Source organism: Salmo salar, chromosome 17, assembly GCF_965601325.2.
Source record: "Salmo salar chromosome 17, fSalSal1, whole genome shotgun sequence".
In the NCBI taxonomy this organism is placed as follows: Eukaryota; Metazoa; Chordata; class Actinopteri; order Salmoniformes; family Salmonidae; genus Salmo; species Salmo salar.
The window spans coordinates 33,311,901-33,333,724 of record NC_138307.1 but is presented as its reverse complement, the minus strand read 5'-3'; the positions used below and the strand labels follow the sequence as shown (position 1 = coordinate 33,333,724).

General features: G+C 40.1%; 1 protein-coding gene across 1 annotated transcript in view; it reads left to right on the top strand.

The window, feature by feature from the left end:
• The first annotated feature begins 215 nt into the window (after nt 1-215).
• LOC123728073 (intelectin) overlaps nt 216-21,824 on the top strand; it is a 32,446-nt gene continuing 10,837 nt past the window's right edge. Inside the window, exons 1-6 of the mRNA XM_045698623.2 lie at nt 216-285; nt 398-535; nt 2,283-2,530; nt 6,416-6,574; nt 7,167-7,281; nt 11,883-11,986. Coding sequence (XP_045554579.2) covers nt 216-285; nt 398-535; nt 2,283-2,530; nt 6,416-6,574; nt 7,167-7,281; nt 11,883-11,986 — 834 coding nt within the window. The remainder of the gene's footprint in view (nt 286-397; nt 536-2,282; nt 2,531-6,415; nt 6,575-7,166; nt 7,282-11,882; nt 11,987-21,824) is intronic.

The following is a 21,824-nucleotide window of genomic DNA, read 5'->3' as shown; positions in this document are numbered from 1 at the left end:
ATAGGGAATAGGGTCTAAAGTAGTGCACTATATAGGGAATAGGGTCTAAAGTAGTGCACTATATAGGGAATAGGCTCTAAAGTAGTGCACTATATAGGGAATAGGGTCTAAAGTAGTGCCCTATATAGGGAATAGGGTCTAAAGTAGTGCACTATTTAGGGAATAGAATGCCATTTGTGATGCTCACAGTGTTTGTGTTGTTGTCCTCCTCAGCCATGAAGTACCTGGTGGTTGTAGTCCGGTCTCTGTCTCTGACTGGAGGAGGCTGTGTCTCAGTAGATCCAGGTTAGTATACACACACACACACACACACACACACACACACACACACACACACACACACACACACACACACACACACTAGGTCTGTCTATCTAAGGTCCTTTTGTTTCCTCAGACCTTCTGATTGAGATCCACAACACCAACAACTTGTCCGGAGGCCCTAGCGGGGACACTTCTGTCTCCAAGAATGAACCTGCGAGATACAAAGTCCAGAGCTGCAAACAACTCAAAGACAAATACAACATCAAGGATGGTCAGCAAACCACAACGCATTCATTCTTCCCTGTAGTATGAGTTAAAGCAGTCAAGCTTGGAAAATAGACATATATGTCAATATATTTATATTTATATGTTATTTTTATGTGTTCATATGTTAATATATATACACCATACAGTGCCTTCGGAAAGTATTCAGACCCCTTGACTTTTTCCACATTTTGTTAAGTTACAGCCTTATTCTAAAATTGATTAAAATGGATTAAAACAAATCCTCATCAATCTACACACAAAACCCCATAATGACAAAGTGAAAACTGATTTTTTGAAATGTTTGCAAATATATAGAATATTTTAAAACAGAAATACCTTATTTACATAAGTATTCAGACCCTTTGCTATGAGACTCGAAAATGAGCTCAGGTGTGTCCTGTGTCCATTGATCATCCTTGAGATGTTTCTACAACTTGATTGGAGTCCACTTGTGGTAAATTCAATTGATTGCACAGGGACTGGGAGACTAGTCAGGATCGAGGGAAAGATGGACGGAGCAAAGTACAGAGAGATCCTTGATGAAAACCTGCTCCAGAGCACTCAGGACCTCAGACTGAGGCGAAGGTTCTCCACTGCAGTCCGACGGACGAATCTGGTTTTGGCGGATGCCAGGAGAACGCTACCTGCCCCAATGCATAGTGCCAACTGTAAAGTTTGGTGGAGGAAAAATGGTCTAATGCTCTTGTGGCTGAATGGAAGCAAGTCCCCGCAGCAATGTTCCAAAATCGAATGGAAAGCCTTCCCAGAAGAGTGAAGGCTGTTACAGCAAAGAAAGGGGGGACCAACTCCATATTAATGCCCATAATTTTGGAATGAGATGTTCAATGAGCAGGAGTCATGTAGTGTATATTTTAAATATATTTTGATATATTTGAATTAGGGCTGACCCCATTTAGTCGACTGGTCGATTGTTTGGTCGCTAGGCTGTTGGTCGACCAATATTTCTTTAGTCGAGCAGTAGCAAAAAAGAAGTTTAAAACATGGCGTAGAAGACCGCTGTCTGATTGGCTCCTGTCTGAGTGGACTGATCCATTGTGGAGGCCGTGGGGATGGCACAGTCCATCAGTCTAAGACATGTGCAACTGAAATTGTATATGGTGATATTACATAACAACAATGGTGCAACACTAATACAAATTGTACTATTTTTTAACAAATGCGTTTCTGCCGTGTTGGATAGACGCGGTTCTGAAAGAAATCAGTGCGTTGTTGAATTGGCGCCTTTTCCTAGACCATGTTGCTATTTACATAATAGCAAAGTTATTCAGCGTATTGGTGTTGAGAACAATGCGGCGGAGGCAGCAGCAGAATGAGATGAAAAAACAGCCCTTGACTTATTGTCTAAGAAAAGTGAGGAATTAGAAAATCACTACTTCATTAAGTCTATAATCAATAGCCTAACTGTTAAATGTGTCTTTGGCTTGATTTCCTCATTATTGTTATTATTATTATGATCATTATAATAATAATTAATGTTATTATCATTAGTAGGCGTCGTATAGCAGCCTCGTTTAACCACCATTGAGTTGTAGGCCTAAGAGCACATCCTGTTTAGTCTGAATACCGTAACTTACTGAGGACTATATTTCAATACTTATATAGGCTACTGTATCAATCAATCAGTCATTCATTCATGTCATCACACAGCATTCCAGTCATTTTAATACATTAAGGCATATAGATTGAACATATTTAGTATGTATTTGTGAATATTTTTCTCTGTGTCCTAGATGGGATATACTACCTGACCACGGCTAGCGGGACTGAGTACCAGACCTTCTGTGACATGACCACGGCGGGCGGCGGCTGGACACTTGTGGCAAGCGTGCACGAGAACAACATGTTTGGGAAGTGCACGGCTGGCGACCGCTGGACCAGTCAGCAGGGGAATAACATCAACTACCCAGGAGGAGACGGGAACTGGGAGAACACTGCCACCTTTGGGACAGCAGAGGGCGCCACCTCTGACGACTTCAAGGTGGAATACTCCCCTCTTAACTTTAGAACACTCCTCTTTACTTTAGAACACTCCTCTTTACCTTCAGAACACTCCTTTTTACTTTAGAACACTCTTCTTTACTTTAGAACACTCCTCTTTACCTTCAGAACACTCCTCTTTACTTTAGAACACTACTCTTTACTTTAGAACACTCCTCTTTACCTTTATAACACTCCTCTTTACTTTAGAACACTCATCTTTACTTTAGAACACTCCTCTTTACCTTTAGAACACTCATCTTTACTTTAGAACACTCCTCTTTACCTTTAGAACACTCCTCTTTACTTTAGAACACTTATCTTTACCTTTAGAACACTCCTCTTTACTTCAAAACACTCTTTACTTTAGAACACTTCTCTTTACCTTTAGAACACTCATCTTTACTTTAGAACACTTCTCTTTACTTTAGAACACTTCATTTTCCCTTCAGAACACTTCTCTTTACCTTTAGAAAACTCCTCTTTACTTTAGAACACTTATCTTTACTTTAGAACACTCCTCTTTACATTAGAACACTCATCTTTACCTTTAGAACACTCCTCTTTACCTTCAGAACACTTCTCTTTACCTTTAGAAAACTCATCTTTACTTTTGAACACTCCCCTTTACTTTAGAACACTTCTCTTTACCTTTAGAACACTTCTCTTTACTTTAGAACACTCCTCTTTACTTTAGAACACTCCTCTTTACCTTTATAACACTCCTCTTTACTTCAGAACACTCTTTACTTTAGAACACTTCTCTTTACCTTTAGAACACTCCTCTTTACTTTAGAACACTCATCTTTACTTTAGAACACTCCTCTTTACCTTTAGAACACTCCTCTTTACTTTAGAACACTCCTCTTTACCTTTAGAACACTCCTCTTTCCCTTCAGAACACTCCTCATTACCTTCAGAACACTCCTCTTTACCTTTAAACACTCCTCTTTCCTTTAGAACACTTCTCATTCCCTTCAGAACACTCCTCATTCCCTTAAGAACACTCCTCATTCCCTTTATAACACTCATCTTTCTCTTTGGAACACTCATCTTTCTCTTTAGAACACTCATCTTTCACTTTAGAACACTCCTCTTTCTCTTTAGAACATGCATCTTTCCCTTTAGAACACTCATCTTTCCCTTTAGAACACGCACATTTCTCTTTATAACACACATATTTCTCTTTAGAACACTTCTCTTTCTCTTTAGAACACTCATCTTTTCCTTTAAAACACTCCTCTTTCTCTTTAGAACACGCATCTTTCCCTTTAGAACACTCATCTTTCTCTTTAGAACACTCATATTATGCTTTAGAACACTCATCTTTCTCTTTGGAACACTCCTCTTTCTCTTTAGAACACTCGTATTTATCGTTAGAACACTCATCTTTATCTTTAGAACACTCATATTTTTCTTTAGAGCACTCATATTTCTCTTTGGAACACTCATCTTGCTCTTTCGAACACTCATCTTTCTCTTTAGAACACTCATCTTTCCCTTTAGAACACTCCTCTTTCTCTTTAGAACACTCACCTTTCCCTTTCGAACACTCCTCTTTCTCTTTGGAACACTCCTCTTTCTCTTTAGAACACTCATCTTTCCCTTTAGAACACTCGTATTTCTCATTAGAACACTCATCTTTCTCTTTGGAACACTCATATTTCTCTTTGGAACACTCACCTTTCCCTTTAGAACACTCATCTTTGTCTTTAGAACACTCATCTTTCTCTTTAGAACACTCATCTTTCCCTTTAGAACACTCCTCTTTCTCTTTAGAACACTCACCTTTCCCTTTCGAACACTCATCTTTCTCTTTAGAACACTCCTCTTTCTCTTTAGAACACTCATCTTTCCCTTTAGAACACTCGTATTTCTCATTAGAACACTCATCTTTCTCTTTAGAACACTCATATTTCTCTTTGGAACACTCACATTTCTCTTTGGAACACTCACATTTCTCTTTAGAACACTCATCTTTCTCTTTAGAACACTCATCTTTCCCTTTAGAACACGCACATTTCTCTTTATAACACTCATATTTCTCTTTAGAACACTTCTCTTTCTCTTTAGAACACTCATCTTTTCCTTTAAAACACTCCTCTTTCTCTTTAGAACACGCATCTTTCCCTTTAGAACACTCATCTTTCTCTTTAGAACACTCATATTATGCTTTAGAACACTCATCTTTCTCTTTGGAACACTCCTCTTTCTCTTTAGAACACTCCTCTTTCTCTTTAGAACATTCCTCTTTCTCTTTAGAACACTCATCTTTCCCTTTAGAACACTCGTATTTATCGTTAGAACACTCATCTTTATCTTTAGAACACTCATATTTTTCTTTAGAGCACTCATATTTCTCTTTGGAACACTCATCTTGCTCTTTCGAACACTCATCTTTCTCTTTAGAACACTCATCTTTCCCTTTAGAACACTCCTCTTTCTCTTTAGAACACTCACCTTTCCCTTTCGAACACTCATCTTTCTCTTTGGAACACTCCTCTTTCTCTTTAGAACACTCATCTTTCCCTTTAGAACACTCGTATTTCTCATTAGAACACTCATCTTTCTCTTTAGAACACTCATATTTCTCTTTGGAACACTCACATTTCTCTTTGGAACACTCACATTTCTCTTTAGAACACTCATCTTTCTCTTTAGAACACTCATCTTTCCCTTTAGAACACGCACATTTCTCTTTATAACACTCATATTTCTCTTTAGAACACTTCTCTTTCTCTTTAGAACACTCATCTTTTCCTTTAAAACACTCCTCTTTCTCTTTAGAACACACATCTTTCCCTTTAGAACACTCATCTTTCTCTTTAGAACACTCATATTATGCTTTAGAACACTCATCTTTCTCTTTGGAACACTCCTCTTTCTCTTTAGAACACTCCTCTTTCTCTTTAGAACATTCCTCTTTCTCTTTAGAACACTCATCTTTCCCTTTAGAACACTCGTATTTATCGTTAGAACACTCATCTTTATCTTTAGAACACTCATATTTTTCTTTAGAGCACTCATATTTCTCTTTGGAACACTCATCTTGCTCTTTCGAACACTCATCTTTCTCTTTAGAACACTCATCTTTCCCTATTGAACACTCCTCTTTCTCTTTAGAACACTCACCTTTCCCTTTCGAACACTCATCTTTCTCTTTGGAACACTCCTCTTTCTCTTTAGAACACTCATCTTTCCCTTTAGAACACTCGTATTTCTCATTAGAACACTCATCTTTCTCTTTAGAACACTCATATTTCTCTTTGGAACACTCACATTTCTCTTTGGAACACTCACATTTCTCTTTAGAACACTCATCTTTCTCTTTAGAACACTCATCTTTCCCTTTAGAACACTCCTCTTTCTCTTTACAACACTCACATTTCCCTTTAGAACACTCACCTTTCCCTTTAGAACACTCATCTTTGTCTTTAGAACACTCATATTGCTCTTTAGAACACTCATCTTTCTCTTTGGAACACTCGTCTGTCTCTTTAGAACACTAATCTTTCCCTTTAGAACACTCCTCTTTCTCTTTAGAACACTTCTCTAATACTTCTCAGCAAAGAAAGGAGACAAGGAGAAGAAGAGGGTTTTAGACCAATGAGATGTAACCCAGGGTAAAACCTAGGTTGGAGAAGACAAAAGTTAAGACAACAACAATTTAATATCCCATAACTCTTTGCAACAATGGGACCAGCTTTACTAGTTACCAACGGCTCTTCTAATATCCCATAAATCTTTGCAACAATCGGACCAGCTTTGTTTGTTAGCAATTGCACTGGTAGTTAGCAATGGCGCAGGTCCCAGATTTGTGACGACGTTGTCTATATTTTTGACCCAGGGTCAAACCAAACCTCACTTCCTGATTCCCCTCTCTCAGAACCCAGGGTATTATGACATCATGGCGGAGGACATGTCTGTGTGGCATGTTCCTAACAGAGCTCAGCTGCAGACCTGGAGAATCACCTCTATCCTCCGTTACCACACTGAAGCCAAGTTCCTAGCCCAGTACGGAGGAAACCTCCATGGACTGTTCAAGGTACAGAACACAACACAGGACCTTCATTGGGGAGGACGGGCTCGTGCTAATGACTGGAGTGGAATCTGTGGATTGGTATTTGCTCTGTTCTGACCATTATTATGAGCTGTCCTCATCTCACCAGCCTCCTCTGGTACACACACACGCACACACACACACACACACACACACACACACACACACACACACACACACACACACACACACACACACACACACACACACACACACACACACACACACACACACACACGTCTAGTATAACTAAACGTTTAGGGACACACAATTCAGTCACATTCAAAATCCTATTTTCCCTAAATCTAACCCTAACCTTAACACCAAAACTTAACCCTAGCTAACCCAAACCCTAATTCTAACCCAAACACTAATTCAAACGTTAACACTAAACCCCCTAAAAATAGTATTTGACCTTGTGAGGATTAACAAAAGCATTGTTTTTGTAAGTTTAGTATTATTGTGGAGACTGGTTTTCTCTCTCTCTCTCTCACTCTCTCTCTCTCTCTCTCTCTCTCTCTCTCTCTCTCTCTCTCTCTCTCTCTCTCCCTCTCCCCATGTGTCCTTGTCCCCCCAGCGTTATACAGTGAGGTATGGAGTAGGAAATTGCAACGACAAGGGACCTTCTATTCCAGTGGATGATCTGGGAACTAAGGACACCACCAAAATGTTCTATGGTCCTACGCCCAGAGGTAATAACAACATTTAGTTTATTAGGATCCCCATTCACTACTGAACATGCAGCAGCTACTCTTCCAGGACGACATGGCTCTATACAGAACTGAGCAACGCATTAAATGTGTTTTGGTTTGGGTACCGGGAAGAAACCCATAGTGGTGTGTCTGCTGGGGTATATGCAGTACTAGTCAAAAGATTGGACACACCTACTCATTCAAGGGTTTTTCTTTATTTGTACTATTTTCTACATTGTAGAATAATAGTGAAGTCATCAAAACTATGAAATAACAGATATGGAATCATGTAGTACCCCAAAATATATTTTATATTTGAGATTCTTCAAAGTAGCCACCCTTTGCCTTGATGACAGCTTTGCACACTTCTGGCATTCTCTCAACCAGCTTCACCTGGAATGCTTTTCCATCAGCCTTCAAGGAGATCCCACATATGCTGAGCACTTGTTGGCTGCTTTTCCTTCACTCTGCGCTCTAACTCATCCCGAACCATCTCAATTGGGATAAGGTTGGATGATTGTGGAGACCAGGTCATCTGATGCAGCACTCCATCACTCTCCTTCTTGGTCAAATAGCCCTTACACAGCCTGGAGGTGTGATTTGGGTCATTGTCCTATTGAAAAACAAATGATAGTCCTACAAAAGCGCAAACCAGATGGGATGGCATTTCTCTCAGGAATGCTGTGGTAGCCATGATGGTTAAGCGTGTAATCAATTCGAAAATAATCACAGACAGTGTCACCAGCAAAGCACCCCCACACCATAACACCTCCTCCTCCATGCTTCACGGTGGGAACCACACATGCGGAGATCATCCGTTCACCTACTCTGCGTCTCACAAAGACACGGCGGTTGGAGCCAAAAATCTAAAATTTGGACTAATTAGACCAAGTGACAGATTTCCACTGGTCTAATGTCCATTGTTCATGTTTCTTGGCCCAAGCAAGTCCCTTCTTCTTATTGGTGTCCTTTAGTAGTGGTTTCTTTTCAGCAATTCGACCATGAAGGCCTGATTCACAGTCTCCTCTGAACAGTTGATGTTGAGATGTGTCTGTTACTTGAACTCTGTGAAGTATTTATTTGGCCTGCAATTTCTGAGGCTGGTAACTCCAATGAAGTGATCCTCTGCAGCAGAGGTAACTCTGGGTCTTCCTTTCCTGTGGTGGTCCTCATGGGAGCCAGTTTCATCATAGCGCATGATGTTTTTTGCGACTGCACTTGAAGAAACTTTAAACATTTTTTAAATGTTCCAGATTGATTGACATCCATGTCTTAAAGTAATGATGGACTGTTGCTTCTCTTTGCTTATTTAAGCTGTTATTTTTTAAATATTTTTGTATTATTTTATTTTGCGACAGAGCCTGGGCTCGAACCCAGAATCTCTGGTGGCACAGCCTTAGACCACAACACCACCCGGCAGGCCCTACTTAAGCTGTTCATGCCATAATATGGACTTGGTATTTTATTAAATAGGGCTATATTCTGTATACCACCACTACTTTGTCACAACACAACAGATTGGCTCAAACGCATTAAGAAGGAAATAAATTCCACTATTTAACAGGTCAACCTGTTAATTGAAATGCATTCCAGGTGACATTTTCATTTTAGTCATTTAGCAGACGCTCTTATCCAGAGCAACTTACAGTAGTGAATGAATACATTTCATTTCTAAACATTTTTTTTTTTTTTTCTGTGCTGGCCCACCGTGGGAAACGAACCCACAACCCTGGCGTTGCAAACACCATGCTCTACCATGCTCTACCAACTGAGCTACAGTGACTACCTCATGAAGCTGGTTGAGAGAATGCCAAGAGTGTGCAAAGCTGTCATCAAGGCAAAGGGTGGCTACTTTGAATAATCTCAAATATAAAATATATTTAGATTTGTTCAACACTTTTTTGGTTACTACATGATTCCATATGTATTATTTCATAGTTTTGATGTCTTCATTATTATTCTACAATGTAGAAAATAGTAAAAATAAAGAAAAACCCTTGAATGAGTAGGTTTGTCCAAACTGGTACTATAAGTCCGAAGTTCTGTATGTCTGTTTGAAGTGTATGCAAATAGATTATACAAGTGGTTAGGCATTTTCAACACCCAAATCTTTCTTAAAAAGACTGGAAGAGAAGTAGTCAGTTTCTCCTCAACCATGAGACTATCATGTTGTTGATTGCTAGATCTTCCTTTGCTGTACCTGACCATATTACCAGACAGTAATCAAGACGAGACAAGATCAAAGACTGAACAACAAGTACAGTTGATCTTTGTGACAAAAACATTTTTTTTTTTATAACAGATATACCTCTTCCTATCTTCACAACGACTTTGTCAATATGATAACTGACCATCCAATGTTCCTCCGAGGAGTTCAGCTACTTCAACTTGTTCAATGTTCCTCCGAGGAGTTCAGCTACTTCAACTTGTTCAATGTTCCTCCGAGGAGTTCAGCTACTTCAACTTGTTCAATGTTCACAGCCTTTGTGCACATCTCCAGTTGAGGTTTAGGTCAATCATTTATTTTTTTACCAAATACAATGCTTTTGATTTTAGATGTATTTAAGACCAGTTTATTGTTAACTTATTACCCGATCTGACACTGACTGTAACTCCTTGCTAAGCGTTTCAGTGAGCTCTCTGGCTGAAGGTGCTGAAGTCTGCAATCATCAGCATACATAGTAATTTGAGCTTCATGTGTTGACTGTGTTCTACTGTAGGAGTAGTTAGTAGTTACACCCACCTCCTAATGTGTTGACTGTGTTCTACTGTAGGAGTAGTTAGTAGTTACACCTACCTCCTAATGTGTTGACTGTTTTCTACTGTAGGAGTAGTTAGATGATAGACTACACCTACCTCCTAATGTGTTGACTGTGTTCTACTGTAGGAGTAGTTAGTAGTTACACCTACCTCCTAATGTGTTGACTGTGTTCTACTGTAGGAGTAGTTCGATGATAGACTACACCTATCTCCTAATGTGTTGACTGTGTTCTACTGTAGGAGTAGTTAGATGTTGGACTACACCTACCTCCTAATGTGTTGACTGTGTTCTACTGTAGTAGTAGTTAGATGATAGACTACACCTACCTCCTAATGTGTTGACTGTGTTCTACTGTAGGAGTAGTTAGTAGTTACACCTACCTCCTAATGTGTTGACTGTGTTCTACTGTAGGAGTAGTTAGTAGTTACACCCACCTCCTAATGTGTTGACTGTGTTCTACTGTAGGAGTAGTTAGTAGTTACACCTACCTCCTAATGTGTTGACTGTTTTCTACTGTAGGAGTAGTTAGATGATAGACTACACCTACCTCCTAATGTGTTGACTGTGTTCTACTGTAGGAGTAGTTAGTAGTTACACCTACCTCCTAATGTGTTGACTGTGTTCTACTGTAGGAGTAGTTAGATGATAGACTACACCTATCTCCTAATGTGTTGACTGTGTTCTAATGTAGGAGTAGTTAGATGTTGGACTACACCTACCTCCTAATGTGTTGACTGTGTTCTACTGTAGGAGTAGTTAGATGATAGACTACACCTACCTCCTAATGTGTTGACTGTGTTCTACTGTAGGAGTAGTTAGATGATAGACTACACCTACCTCCTAATGTGTTGACTGTGTTCTACTGTAGGAGTAGTTAGATGATAGACTACACCTACCTCCTAATGTGTTGACTGTGTTCTACTGTAGGAGTAGTTAGATGATAGACTACACCTACCTCCTAATGTGTTGACTGTGTTCTACTGTAGGAGTAGTTAGTTGATAGACTACACCTACCTCCTAATGTGTTGACTGTGTTCTACTGTAGGAGTAGTTAGTAGTTACACCTACCTCCTAATGTGTTGACTGTGTTCTACTGTAGGAGTAGTTAGATGATATACTACACCTACCTCCTAATGTGTTGACTGTGTTATACTGTAGGAGTAGTTAGATGTTGGACTACACCTACCTCCTAATGTGTTGACTGTGTTCTACTGTAGTAGTAGTTACACCTACCTCCTAATGTGTTGACTGTGCTCTACTGTAGGAGTAGTTAGTAGTTACACCTACCTCCTAATGTGTTGACTGTGTTCTACTGTAGGAGTAGTTAGATGTTGGACTACACCTACCTCCTAATGTGTTGACTGTGTTCTACTGTAGGAGTAGTTAGATGTTGGACTACACCTACCTCCTAATGTGTTGACTGTGTTCTACTGTAGGAGTAGTTAGTAGTTACACCTACCTCCTAATGTGTTGACTGTGTTCTACTGTAGGAGTAGTTAGATGTTGGGCTACACCTACCTCCTAATGTGTTGACTGTGTTCTACTGTAGGAGTAGTTAGATGATAGACTACACCTACCTCCTAATGTGTTGACTGTGTTCTACTGTAGGAGTAGTTAGATGATAGACTACACCTACCTCCTAATGTGTTGACTGTGCTCTACTGTAGGAGTAGTTAGATGATAGACTACACCTACCTCCTAATGTGTTGACTGTGCTCTACTGTAGGAATAGTTAGATGTTGGACTACACCTACCTCCTAATGTGTTGACTGTTCCAGCCGAATAGACAACATTACATACTTATGTTCCTAAACTTCTATTTCTTCTGTTTCTATGGCAGGTGAGTTTGAGCCTGGCTTCATCACTTTCCGAGCGATAAACACTGAACGTGCAGCCTTGGCCATCTGCTCTGGGGTCAAACCCACTGGCTGCAACAATGAACACGTGAGTAAGGCTACGGCCACACAGAAATGTACAGATTTAGTTTTTCAATGGCAGTCATCAGTTGAGACAGACTACGTAACATGAAAGGCATCGTAATGTCTGTCAAAAGACTGTGGAATGCGATGACTATTGTTAGGGTTTGACCAACTATTTGTTTGCATAACCTATATAATATAACAAAGAAGCTATGCTATAATATTAAGTTTATACTCTATATGATAAGAGCATACTGCTGTGTGAGAGGAAGGGGCTCATGGGATGTTGAGTCATATGGAAAGAATGCAGATGCTGTAAATCAGGGATATGGAAGAGCTTGTTAAATGATAACGGCAGGATATGGGTGAAATGTATATGCGGAGGGGTGTCGGGGTTTTAGAGAACTGTACATTGTGCAGTCACAAGATAAATCGACTGCCAAAGATAATAACTACACCCGGCAACAGGAGGCGTCTTGAGGTTGGGACCAACCTGCACGCCAACGATAGGATGAGTAAGTTTAAACCACGCTCATCCTCCCTTTGACAGGCCAGCAGTGAGCGGGAACTATCTCTGTCAGAGTATTTAATGAGAAGCAAAGGATGTTATTCCAGTTCTCTGTTTTGCCCTGCGAGGTGTTACAGGGAGCCCGTATATACGAACCACCTATTTACCATTCAAGTGTTTGCATTAATTAAAGTACAAAGAAATCCGAAGTTACTATGAGTGACTATTTTGTTCCGATACCAGATTCGAATTGACGCGACTTAACACTATCGAGCAACAGTTGTTCCGCACATTGACATAACGTTTAGTCAACTTTTTTCTAAGGGCAGAAAGAATCTGATTGGTTTAGGGCAGACCAAATCTCATTGGTTTCTAAAAGGTCAATGGGTGGACTTTAACAGATGCACAACTTTTGAAAACATGGCGTCGGTTTGAACTGAGAATCTTGTAAGTAAAACTTTGTTACAAGTTGAAACATTTTGAAATGTATTATTGTGTTACAGTAGTCAAACAAATGTGACAATATATCTAAGATACAACTGGTTTCCTGACATGAAGCAAAGCGTAAAATGTAGAAAATTACCAGCAACATGCTAAGCTAATCAGAGCAAGTTAGCTAGCTAAGCATTCAGCAACCTCTTAGCTCCTCATGTTGAATTAATAAATAGAGCTAATTAGCTAGCTAGCTAAGCATTCAGCTACCTCTTAGCTACTCATGTTGAATTAATAAATAGAGCTACCTAGCTAGCTAGCTAAGCATTCAGCAACCTCTTAGCTCCTCATGTTGAATTAATAAATAGAGCTAATTAGCTAGCTAGCTAGCGAGCTGTCAAATATACAAGTAGGTCAGCTAACACGCTTTATTGAAACTTTAAGTTGAATAATCTATATAAACTTTAAAAAAATGGGGATGGACAGCCCCCTCCTGCTGTTCAAAGACCATTCAGTCCTCTGAAGCCCCCTCCTGCTGTTCAGAGACCATTCAGTCCTCTGAAGCCCCCTCCTGCTGTTCAGAGACCATTCAGTTCTCTGAAGCCCCCTGCTGCTGTTCAGAGACCATTCAGTCCTCTGAAGCCCCCTGCTGCTGTTCAGAGACCATTCACTGGCATTTTCTGCAAGAAATCTGCCTCCAGAAATAAAATCTTCTCCCAAGTGGGTGTGACACCAACTCCTGTGTCCTGCTGCACTGCTGCTTGGATTCCACCTGGCGATCCGTTCACCGTCTGCCCTGGCCTGTCTCCCCCTCTCTGGTACAGGTTCCCTCCACCGCACTCACACCTCTCTCCCGAGCTTTCGCTCGCCTCCAGCTCACAGGCCTTTTTGGGGCAAGTGACTCTGAACTTACAATGGCTAGCCCAAAGTCATTATATATTAAAGCATTTTCTTGTGCATTTTGCTATTTTGCCTCATGACTCCTGCATACTTTGTTGACTACAAACTTTCTTTACCCAACGGTGGTAAAGACTATGTTTGTTCCCACACTCGGGACTCTGACTCTCTATTGGTTACACAGACCTTTGTCCTCCCATCCTATTCTAACCACCTCTCGCGGCTTTGTATTCATGTTACCTGATGAAATTGCTGTATAATATGATCTTGTTGCACATTCAGATGTCATAAATCAGCACTGCAGAGCTCTCTCTGTCCTCTGCCGTGCCTTGATTGTGTTACTGTTGATGATATCTGGAAATGTGCATGTACACCCTGGCCCATCTACAGTTGCTAGCCCCAATTCTGACTTGTGCTCTGATATCTTCTTCACTGATTTCTGCTCCCGTAAAAGCCTGGGTTTTCTGCACATTAACACCAGAAGCTTATTACCTATAATGGATCAATTGATAGTGTGGGTTCACAGCTCCAATCCAGATGTGTTGGTCATTACTGAGACGTGGTTAATCACCACTTCAACCTCTTATGGACAAACTTTCCGCTAGCGGAACACTGTTCCGCCTGCGGAACCCCTAGCCAACTGCCAATGGCATCGCACCGCGCAAAATACAAAACCAACTAAAATACCACTAAAATACCACAATAACATTTTCTCAAACATATGACTATTTTACACCATTTGAAAGATAAGACTCTCGTTAATCCAACCACACTGTCCGATTTCAAAAAGGCTTTACAGCGAAAATAAAACATTAGATTATGTCAGGAGAGTACCCAGCCAGAAATAATCACACAGCCATTTTCAAAGCAAGCATATAATGTCACAAAAAAACAAAACCACAGCTAAATGCAGCACTAACCTTTGATGATCTTCATCAGATGACACTCCTAGCACATTATGTTATACAATACATGCATGTTTTGTTCAATCAAGTTCATATTTATATCAACATTTTTTTTTTACATTAGCATGTGATGTTCAGAACTAGCATACACTCCGAAAACTTCCGGTGAATTTATTAAATTACTCATGATAAACCTTGACAAAATACATAACAATTATTTTAAGAATTATAGATACAGAACTCCTTTATGCAATCACGGTGTATGATTTTAAAATAGCTTTTCGGCAAAAGCACATTTTGCAATATTTTGAGTACATTGCTCGGCCATCACGGCTATCTATTCAGACACTCGCCAAGTCGAGGCTCACTAAACTCAGAATTACTATTAGAAAAATTGGATTACCTTTGCTGTTCTTCGTCAGAATGCACTCCCAGGACTTCTACTTCAACAACAAATGTTGTTTTGGTCCCAAATAATCCATAGTTATATTTCAATAGCTCCGTTTGTTCGTGCGTTCAGGTAACTATCCGAAGGGTGAAGCGCAGGCGCATTTCGTGACAAACAATTTCAAAATGTTCCTTTACCGTACTTAGAAGCATGTCAAACGCTGTTTAAAATCTATTTTTATGCGATTTTCCTCGTAAAATAGCGATAATATTCCAACCGGACGATGTTGTATTCATTCAAACAGGTGAAGAAAAACATGGAGTACTCTCGTGGCCGCGCATCTCCAGGCTATGAGCCACTAGGCTGACCACTCACAAACAGAGCTGCTGGACCCTGCCCAGAGACAGCAGAGATCCCATTCCACTTTCTGGCGCCTTCAGAGAGCCTATGGAAGCCTTAGAAATTGTCACGTTACAGCAGAGATACTGTATTTTCGATAGAGAGGCAAAAGAAGCACCAGAAATTGTCAGACAGGCCACTTCCTGTATGGAATCTTCTCAGGTTTTGGCCTGCCATATGAGTTCTGTTATACTCACAGACACCATTCAAAGAAGTTTTAGAGTGTTTTCTATCCAAATATACAAATTATATGCATATTCTAGTTTCTGGGCAAGAGTAGTAACCAGATTAAATCGGGCACGTTATTTATACCCGGTCGTGAAAATAGTGCCCCCTAGCCCTAACAGGTTTTAACCTGTTGGGTCTAGGGGGCAGCATTTGCACGTCTGGATAAAAAAAATGTACCCGATTTAATCTGGTTACTAATCCTACCCAGTAACTAGAATATGCATATACTTATTATATATGGATAGAAAACACTCTAAAGTTTCCAAAACTGTTTGAATGGTGTCTGTGAGTATAACAGAACTCATTTGGCAGGCAAAACCCTGAGACATTTTCTGACAGGAAGTGGATACCTGATGTGTTGTATTGACTTTAAACCTATCCCATTGAAAAACACAGGGGTTTAGGAATATTTTGGCACTTCCTATTGCTTCCACTAGATGTCACCAGCCTTTACAAAGTGTTTTGAGTCTTCTGGAGGGAGATCTGACCGAACAAGAGCCATGGAACGGTGATGTCCCATTAGACACCTGGCGCGCTACTTCATGTTGGGTACCCTCGTTCCAATACGTTATAAAAGACTATGCATTCGTCCACCTTGAATATTATTCATGTTCTGGTTAAAAAAGGCCCTAATGATTTATGCTATACAACGTTTGACATGTTTGAACGAACGGAAATATATTTTTTCCCCTCGTTCATGACGAGAAGTCCGGCTGGCTTACATCATGTGCTAACGAGACGGAGATTTTTGGACATAAATGATGAGCTTTTTTGAACAAAACTACATTCGTTATGGACCTGTGATACCTGGAAGTGACATCTGATGAAGAGAATCAAAGGTAATGGATTATTTACATAGTATTTTCGATTTTAGATCTCCCCAACATGACGTCTAGTCTGTATCGCAACGCGTATTTTTCTGGGCACAGTGCTCAGATTATTGCAAAGTGTGATTTCCCAGTAAGGTTATTTTTAAATCTGGCAAGTTGATTGCGTTCAAAAGATGTAAATCTATAATTCTTTAAATGACAATATAATATTTTACCAATGTTTTCTAATTTTAATTATTTAATTTGTGACGCTGACTTGACTGCCGGTTATTGGAGGGAAACGATTTCCTCAACATCAATGCCATAGTAAAACGCTGTTTTTGGATATAAATATCAACTTGATAGAACTAAAAATGCATGCATTGTCTAACATAATGTCCTAGGAGTGTCATCTGATGGAGATTGTAAAAGGTTAGTGTATCATTTTAGCTGGTTTTATGGTTTTGGTGACCCTGTCTTTGACTTGACAAAACATTACACACAACTCTTGTAAATGTACTGTCCTAACATACTCTAAATTTATGCTTTCGCCGTAAAACCTTTTTGAAATCGTAAAACGTGGTTAGATTAAGGAGATGTTTATCTTTCAAATGGTGTAACATAGTTGTATTTTTGAAAAATTTGAATTTTGACATTTATTTGGATTCAAATTTGCCGCTCTTGAAATGCACCTGCTGTTGATGGAGTGCACCACGGGTGGCACGCTAGCGTCCCACCTAGCCCCAAGAGGTTAAGTCAGGATTCCTATTTGACTCAGCCACGTCTCCTTGCCCGTCCAACATTTCCTCATCTCCCACCCCTTCTAATGTGACTATTCCTGATGCTTCTCCCTCTTTTTCCCCTGCCCCGCTACAAAGGTTCTCCCTGCAGGCAGTCACTGAGTCCGAGGTCCTAAAAGAGCTCCTTTAACTTGACCACCCAAAAAACTTCTGGGTCAGATGGTTTAGACCCTTTCTTCTTTAAGGTTGCTGCCCCTATCATCGCCAAGCCTTTCTCCAACCTTTTTAACCTGTCTCTCCTATCTGGTGAGGTTCCCATTGCTTGGAAGGCAGCCACGGTTCGTCCTTTATTTAAAGGGGGAGATCAAGCTGATCGTAAATGTTATAGGCCTATTTCTATTTTGCCCTGTTAATCAAAAGTGTTGGAAAAACTTGTTATTAATCAACTGACTAGCTTTCTTGATGTCTATAGTATTCTCTCTAGTGTGTTCCGCTCAGGTTATGGATGTGTCACTACAAACCTTAAAGGTCCTCAATGATTTCACCATTGCCCTTGAATCTAAGCAATATTGTGCTGATATATTTATTGACGAGGCCAAAACTTTTGATAGACCATTCCATTCTTGATAGACTATTCCATTCTTGTGAGCCAGCTAAAGAGTATTTGGTGTCTCTGAAGGGTCTTTGGGCTGGTTTGCTAACTACCTCTCTCAAAGAGTGCAGTGTATAAAGTCAGAAAATCTGCTGTCTCAGTCACTGCCTGTCACCAAGGGAGTACCCAAAGGCTCAATCCTAGGCCCCACGCTCTTCTCAATTCACACCAACAACATAGCTCAGACAGTAGGAAGCTCTCTCATCCATTTATATGCAGATGATACAGTATTATACTCAGCTGGCCCCTCCCCAGATTTTGTCTTAAATGCTCTATAACAAAGCTTTCTTAGTGTCCAACAAGTTTTCTCTGTCCTTAACCTTGTTCTGAACACCTCCAAAACAAAGGTCATGTGGTTTGGTAAGAGGAACGCCCCTCTCCCCACAGGTGTGATTACTACGTCTGAGGGTTTAGAGCTTGAGGTAGTCACCTCATACAAGTACTTGGGAGTATGGCTAGACAGTGCACTGTCCTTCTCTCAGCACATATCAAAGCTGCAGGCTAAAGTTAAATCTAGACTTGATTTCCTCTATCGTAATCGCTCCTCTTTCACCCCAGCTGCCAAACTAACCCTGATTCAGATGACCATCCTACCCATGCTAGATTACAGAGACGTCATTTATAGATCAGCAGGTAAGGGTGTTCTCAAGCAGCTAGATGTTCTTTACCATTCAGCCATCAGATTTTCCACCAATGCTCCTGATAGGACACATCACCACACTCTATACTCTTCTGTAAACTGGTCATCTCTCTATACCCTTCGCAAGACATTTACGTCATTTAGCAGACGCTCTTATCCAGAGCGACTTACAGTAGTGAATGCATACATTTCATACATTTTTTTTTTTTTTTTCCTGTGCTGGCCCCCCGTGGGAATCGAACCCACAACCCTGGTGTTGCAAACGCCATGCTCTACCAACTGAGCTACAGGGAAGGCCCACTGGTTGATGCTTTTTTATAAAACCCTCTTAGATATCAACTGCAGCCCTCATCCTCCACAAACAACACCCGCTCTGCCAGTCACATTCTGTTAAAGGTCCCCAAAGCATACACATCCCTGGGTCGCTCCTCTTTTCAGTTCGTTGCAGCTAGTGACTGGAACGAGCTGTAACAAACACTCAAACTGGACAGTTTTATCTCCATCTCTTCATTCAAAGACTCAATCATGGACACTCTTACTGCGAGTTGTGGCTGCTATGTGTGATGTATTGTTAAAGTGTCCAATCACTGGACACTTTAACCTGTTGGGGGTAGGGGGCAGTATTTACACGGCCGGATAAAAAACGTACCCGATTTAATCTGGTTATTACTACTGCCCAGAAACTAGAATATGCATATAATTATTGGCTTTGGATAGAAAACACCCTAAAGTTTCTAAAACTGTTTGAATGGTGTCTGTGAATATAACAGAACTCATATGGCAGGCAAAAACCTGAGAAGATTCCTTACAGGAAGTGCCCTCTCTGACAAGATCTTGTTCTTCTTGTCTCTGTTTATTGAAGACTGAGGATCTTTGCTGTAACGTGACACTTCCTACGGCTCCCATAGGCTCTCAGAGCCCGGGAAAAAGCTGAATGATATCGAGGCAGCCCCAGGCTGAAACACATTATCGCTTTTGGCAAGTGGCCGATCAGAGGACAATGGGCTTAGGCGCGTGCACGAGTCGACCCCGTGCTTTATTTTCTTTCGTCTTTTTACCTAAACGCAGATTCCCGGTCGGAATATTATCGCTTTTTTACGAGAAAAATGGCATAAAAATTTGATTTTAAACAGAGGTTGACATGCTTCTAACTACGGTAATGGAATATTTAGACATTTTTTGTCACGAAATGCGCCGTGCTCGTCACCCTTCTTTACCCTTTCGGATAGTGTCTTGAACACATGAACAAAACGCCGCTGTTTGGAGATAACTATGGATTATTTGGGACCAAACCAACATTTGTTATTGAAGTAGAAGTCCTGGGAGTGCATTCTGACGAAGAACACCAAAGGTAATCAAACTTTTCTAATAGTAAATCGGAGTTTGGTGAAGGCTAAACTTGCTGGGTGTCTAAATAGCTAGCCCTGTGATGCCGGGCTATCTACTTAGAATATTGCAAAATGTGCTTTCACCGAAAAGCTATTTTAAAATCGGACATATCGAGTGCATAGAGGAGTTCTGTATCTATAATTCTTAAAATAATTGTTATGCTTTTTGTGAACGTTTATCGTGAGTAATTTAGTACATTTTTTGTAAATTCACCGGAAGTTTGCTAGTTCTGAACTTCACATGCTAATGTAAAAAGCTGGTTTTTGATATAAATATGAACTTGATTGAACAAAACATGCATGTATTGTATAACATAATGTCCTAGGGTTGTCATCTGATGAAGATCATCAAAGGTTAGTGCTGCATTTAGCTGTCTTCTGGGTTTTTGTGACATTATATGCTAGCTTGAAAAATGGGTGTCTGATTATTTCTGGCTGGGGACTCTGCTGACATAATCTAATGTTTTGCTTTCGTTGTAAAGCCTTTTTGAAATCGGACAGTGTGGTTAGATTAACGAGAGTCTTGTCTTTAAAATGGTGTAAAATAGTCATATGTTTGAGAAATTTAAGTAATAGCATTTCTAAGGTATTTGAATAACGTGCCACGGGATTTCACTGGCTGTTACGTAGGTGGGACGAAATCGTCCCACTGGCCCTAGAGAAGTTAAAACTATACTGATGTTACACCAACAACTGTGACTTTCATATCTTGATATTGTCTTCATTCCCTTGTCTCTGTCTGTCTCTTCCTCCTGTCTCTGTCTCTTTCTGAAACACTGAGCTACTATCAATCAAATGAAATCATTTACAGCAAGTGAAAAGGTCCATGCTTAATTTAGTCAAACTTCCTTTAACCTCTACGGGCTGCCTCCTACACCAACTCAGAAGCTAGGATATGCATATTATTAACAGATTTGGATAGAAAACACTCTGAATGTTCTAAAACAGTTTGAATGGTGTCTGTAAGTATAACAAAACTCATATGGCAGGCAAAAACCTGAGAAAAATACAACCAGGAAATGAGAATTTTGTGTCTGTACTATTTTCGAGTCATTGCTCATAGATCACACAGTGACAAAGGAATCATTTTGCACTTCCTACGGCTTCCACTAGATGTCAACGATCTTTATAAAGTTGTTTGAAGCGTCTATGATGAACAGAGACCGAATTCGAATGCAGGGAAGTTGACGTCCCTGGGATGTCGTCACTTCATTATTGCGTGCACCTGCACGTGCATGTGAGGCGAGACATTTTTCAAAAACGTTTTTCAAGACACAGGAGAGGTCGGGTTAAAATATTACTGATGTTTCACGTTAAAAATGTCCCTAAAGATTGATGCTAAACAACGTTTGACATGTTTGAACGAACGTAAATAGATTTTTTTTTTTTACTTTTCGTCGTGACTTTCCCCCCCCTGCCCTACATTTTGAGGAGCCTAACAACATGGAACAACCTGGAGTTATTTGGACATAAATTATGAACTTTGTCGAAAGAAACCACATTTGTTGTGGACCTGGGATTCCTGGAAGTGCCTTCTGATGAAGATAATCAAAGGTAAGGTTTTTTTACAATAGTATTATTGATATTAGATGGTGCTAACCTGTATATCCTAGCCTATTGTTCTTAGCATGTTCTTAGCATAGCACCCCGTTTATTGCAAAGTGTGATTTCCCAGTAAAGTTATTTTGAAATCTGGCAATGTGGTAGCATTTACGAGATGTTAATCTATAATTCTTTGAATGACAATATTATAATTTACCAATGTTTTCGAATAGTAATTTTGTAAATTGTAACGCTGATCCACCGGAAGCATTTAAGGGAAAAAAAATCTGAATTTCACCGCTACTGTAAAATGCTGTTTTTGGATATAAATATGA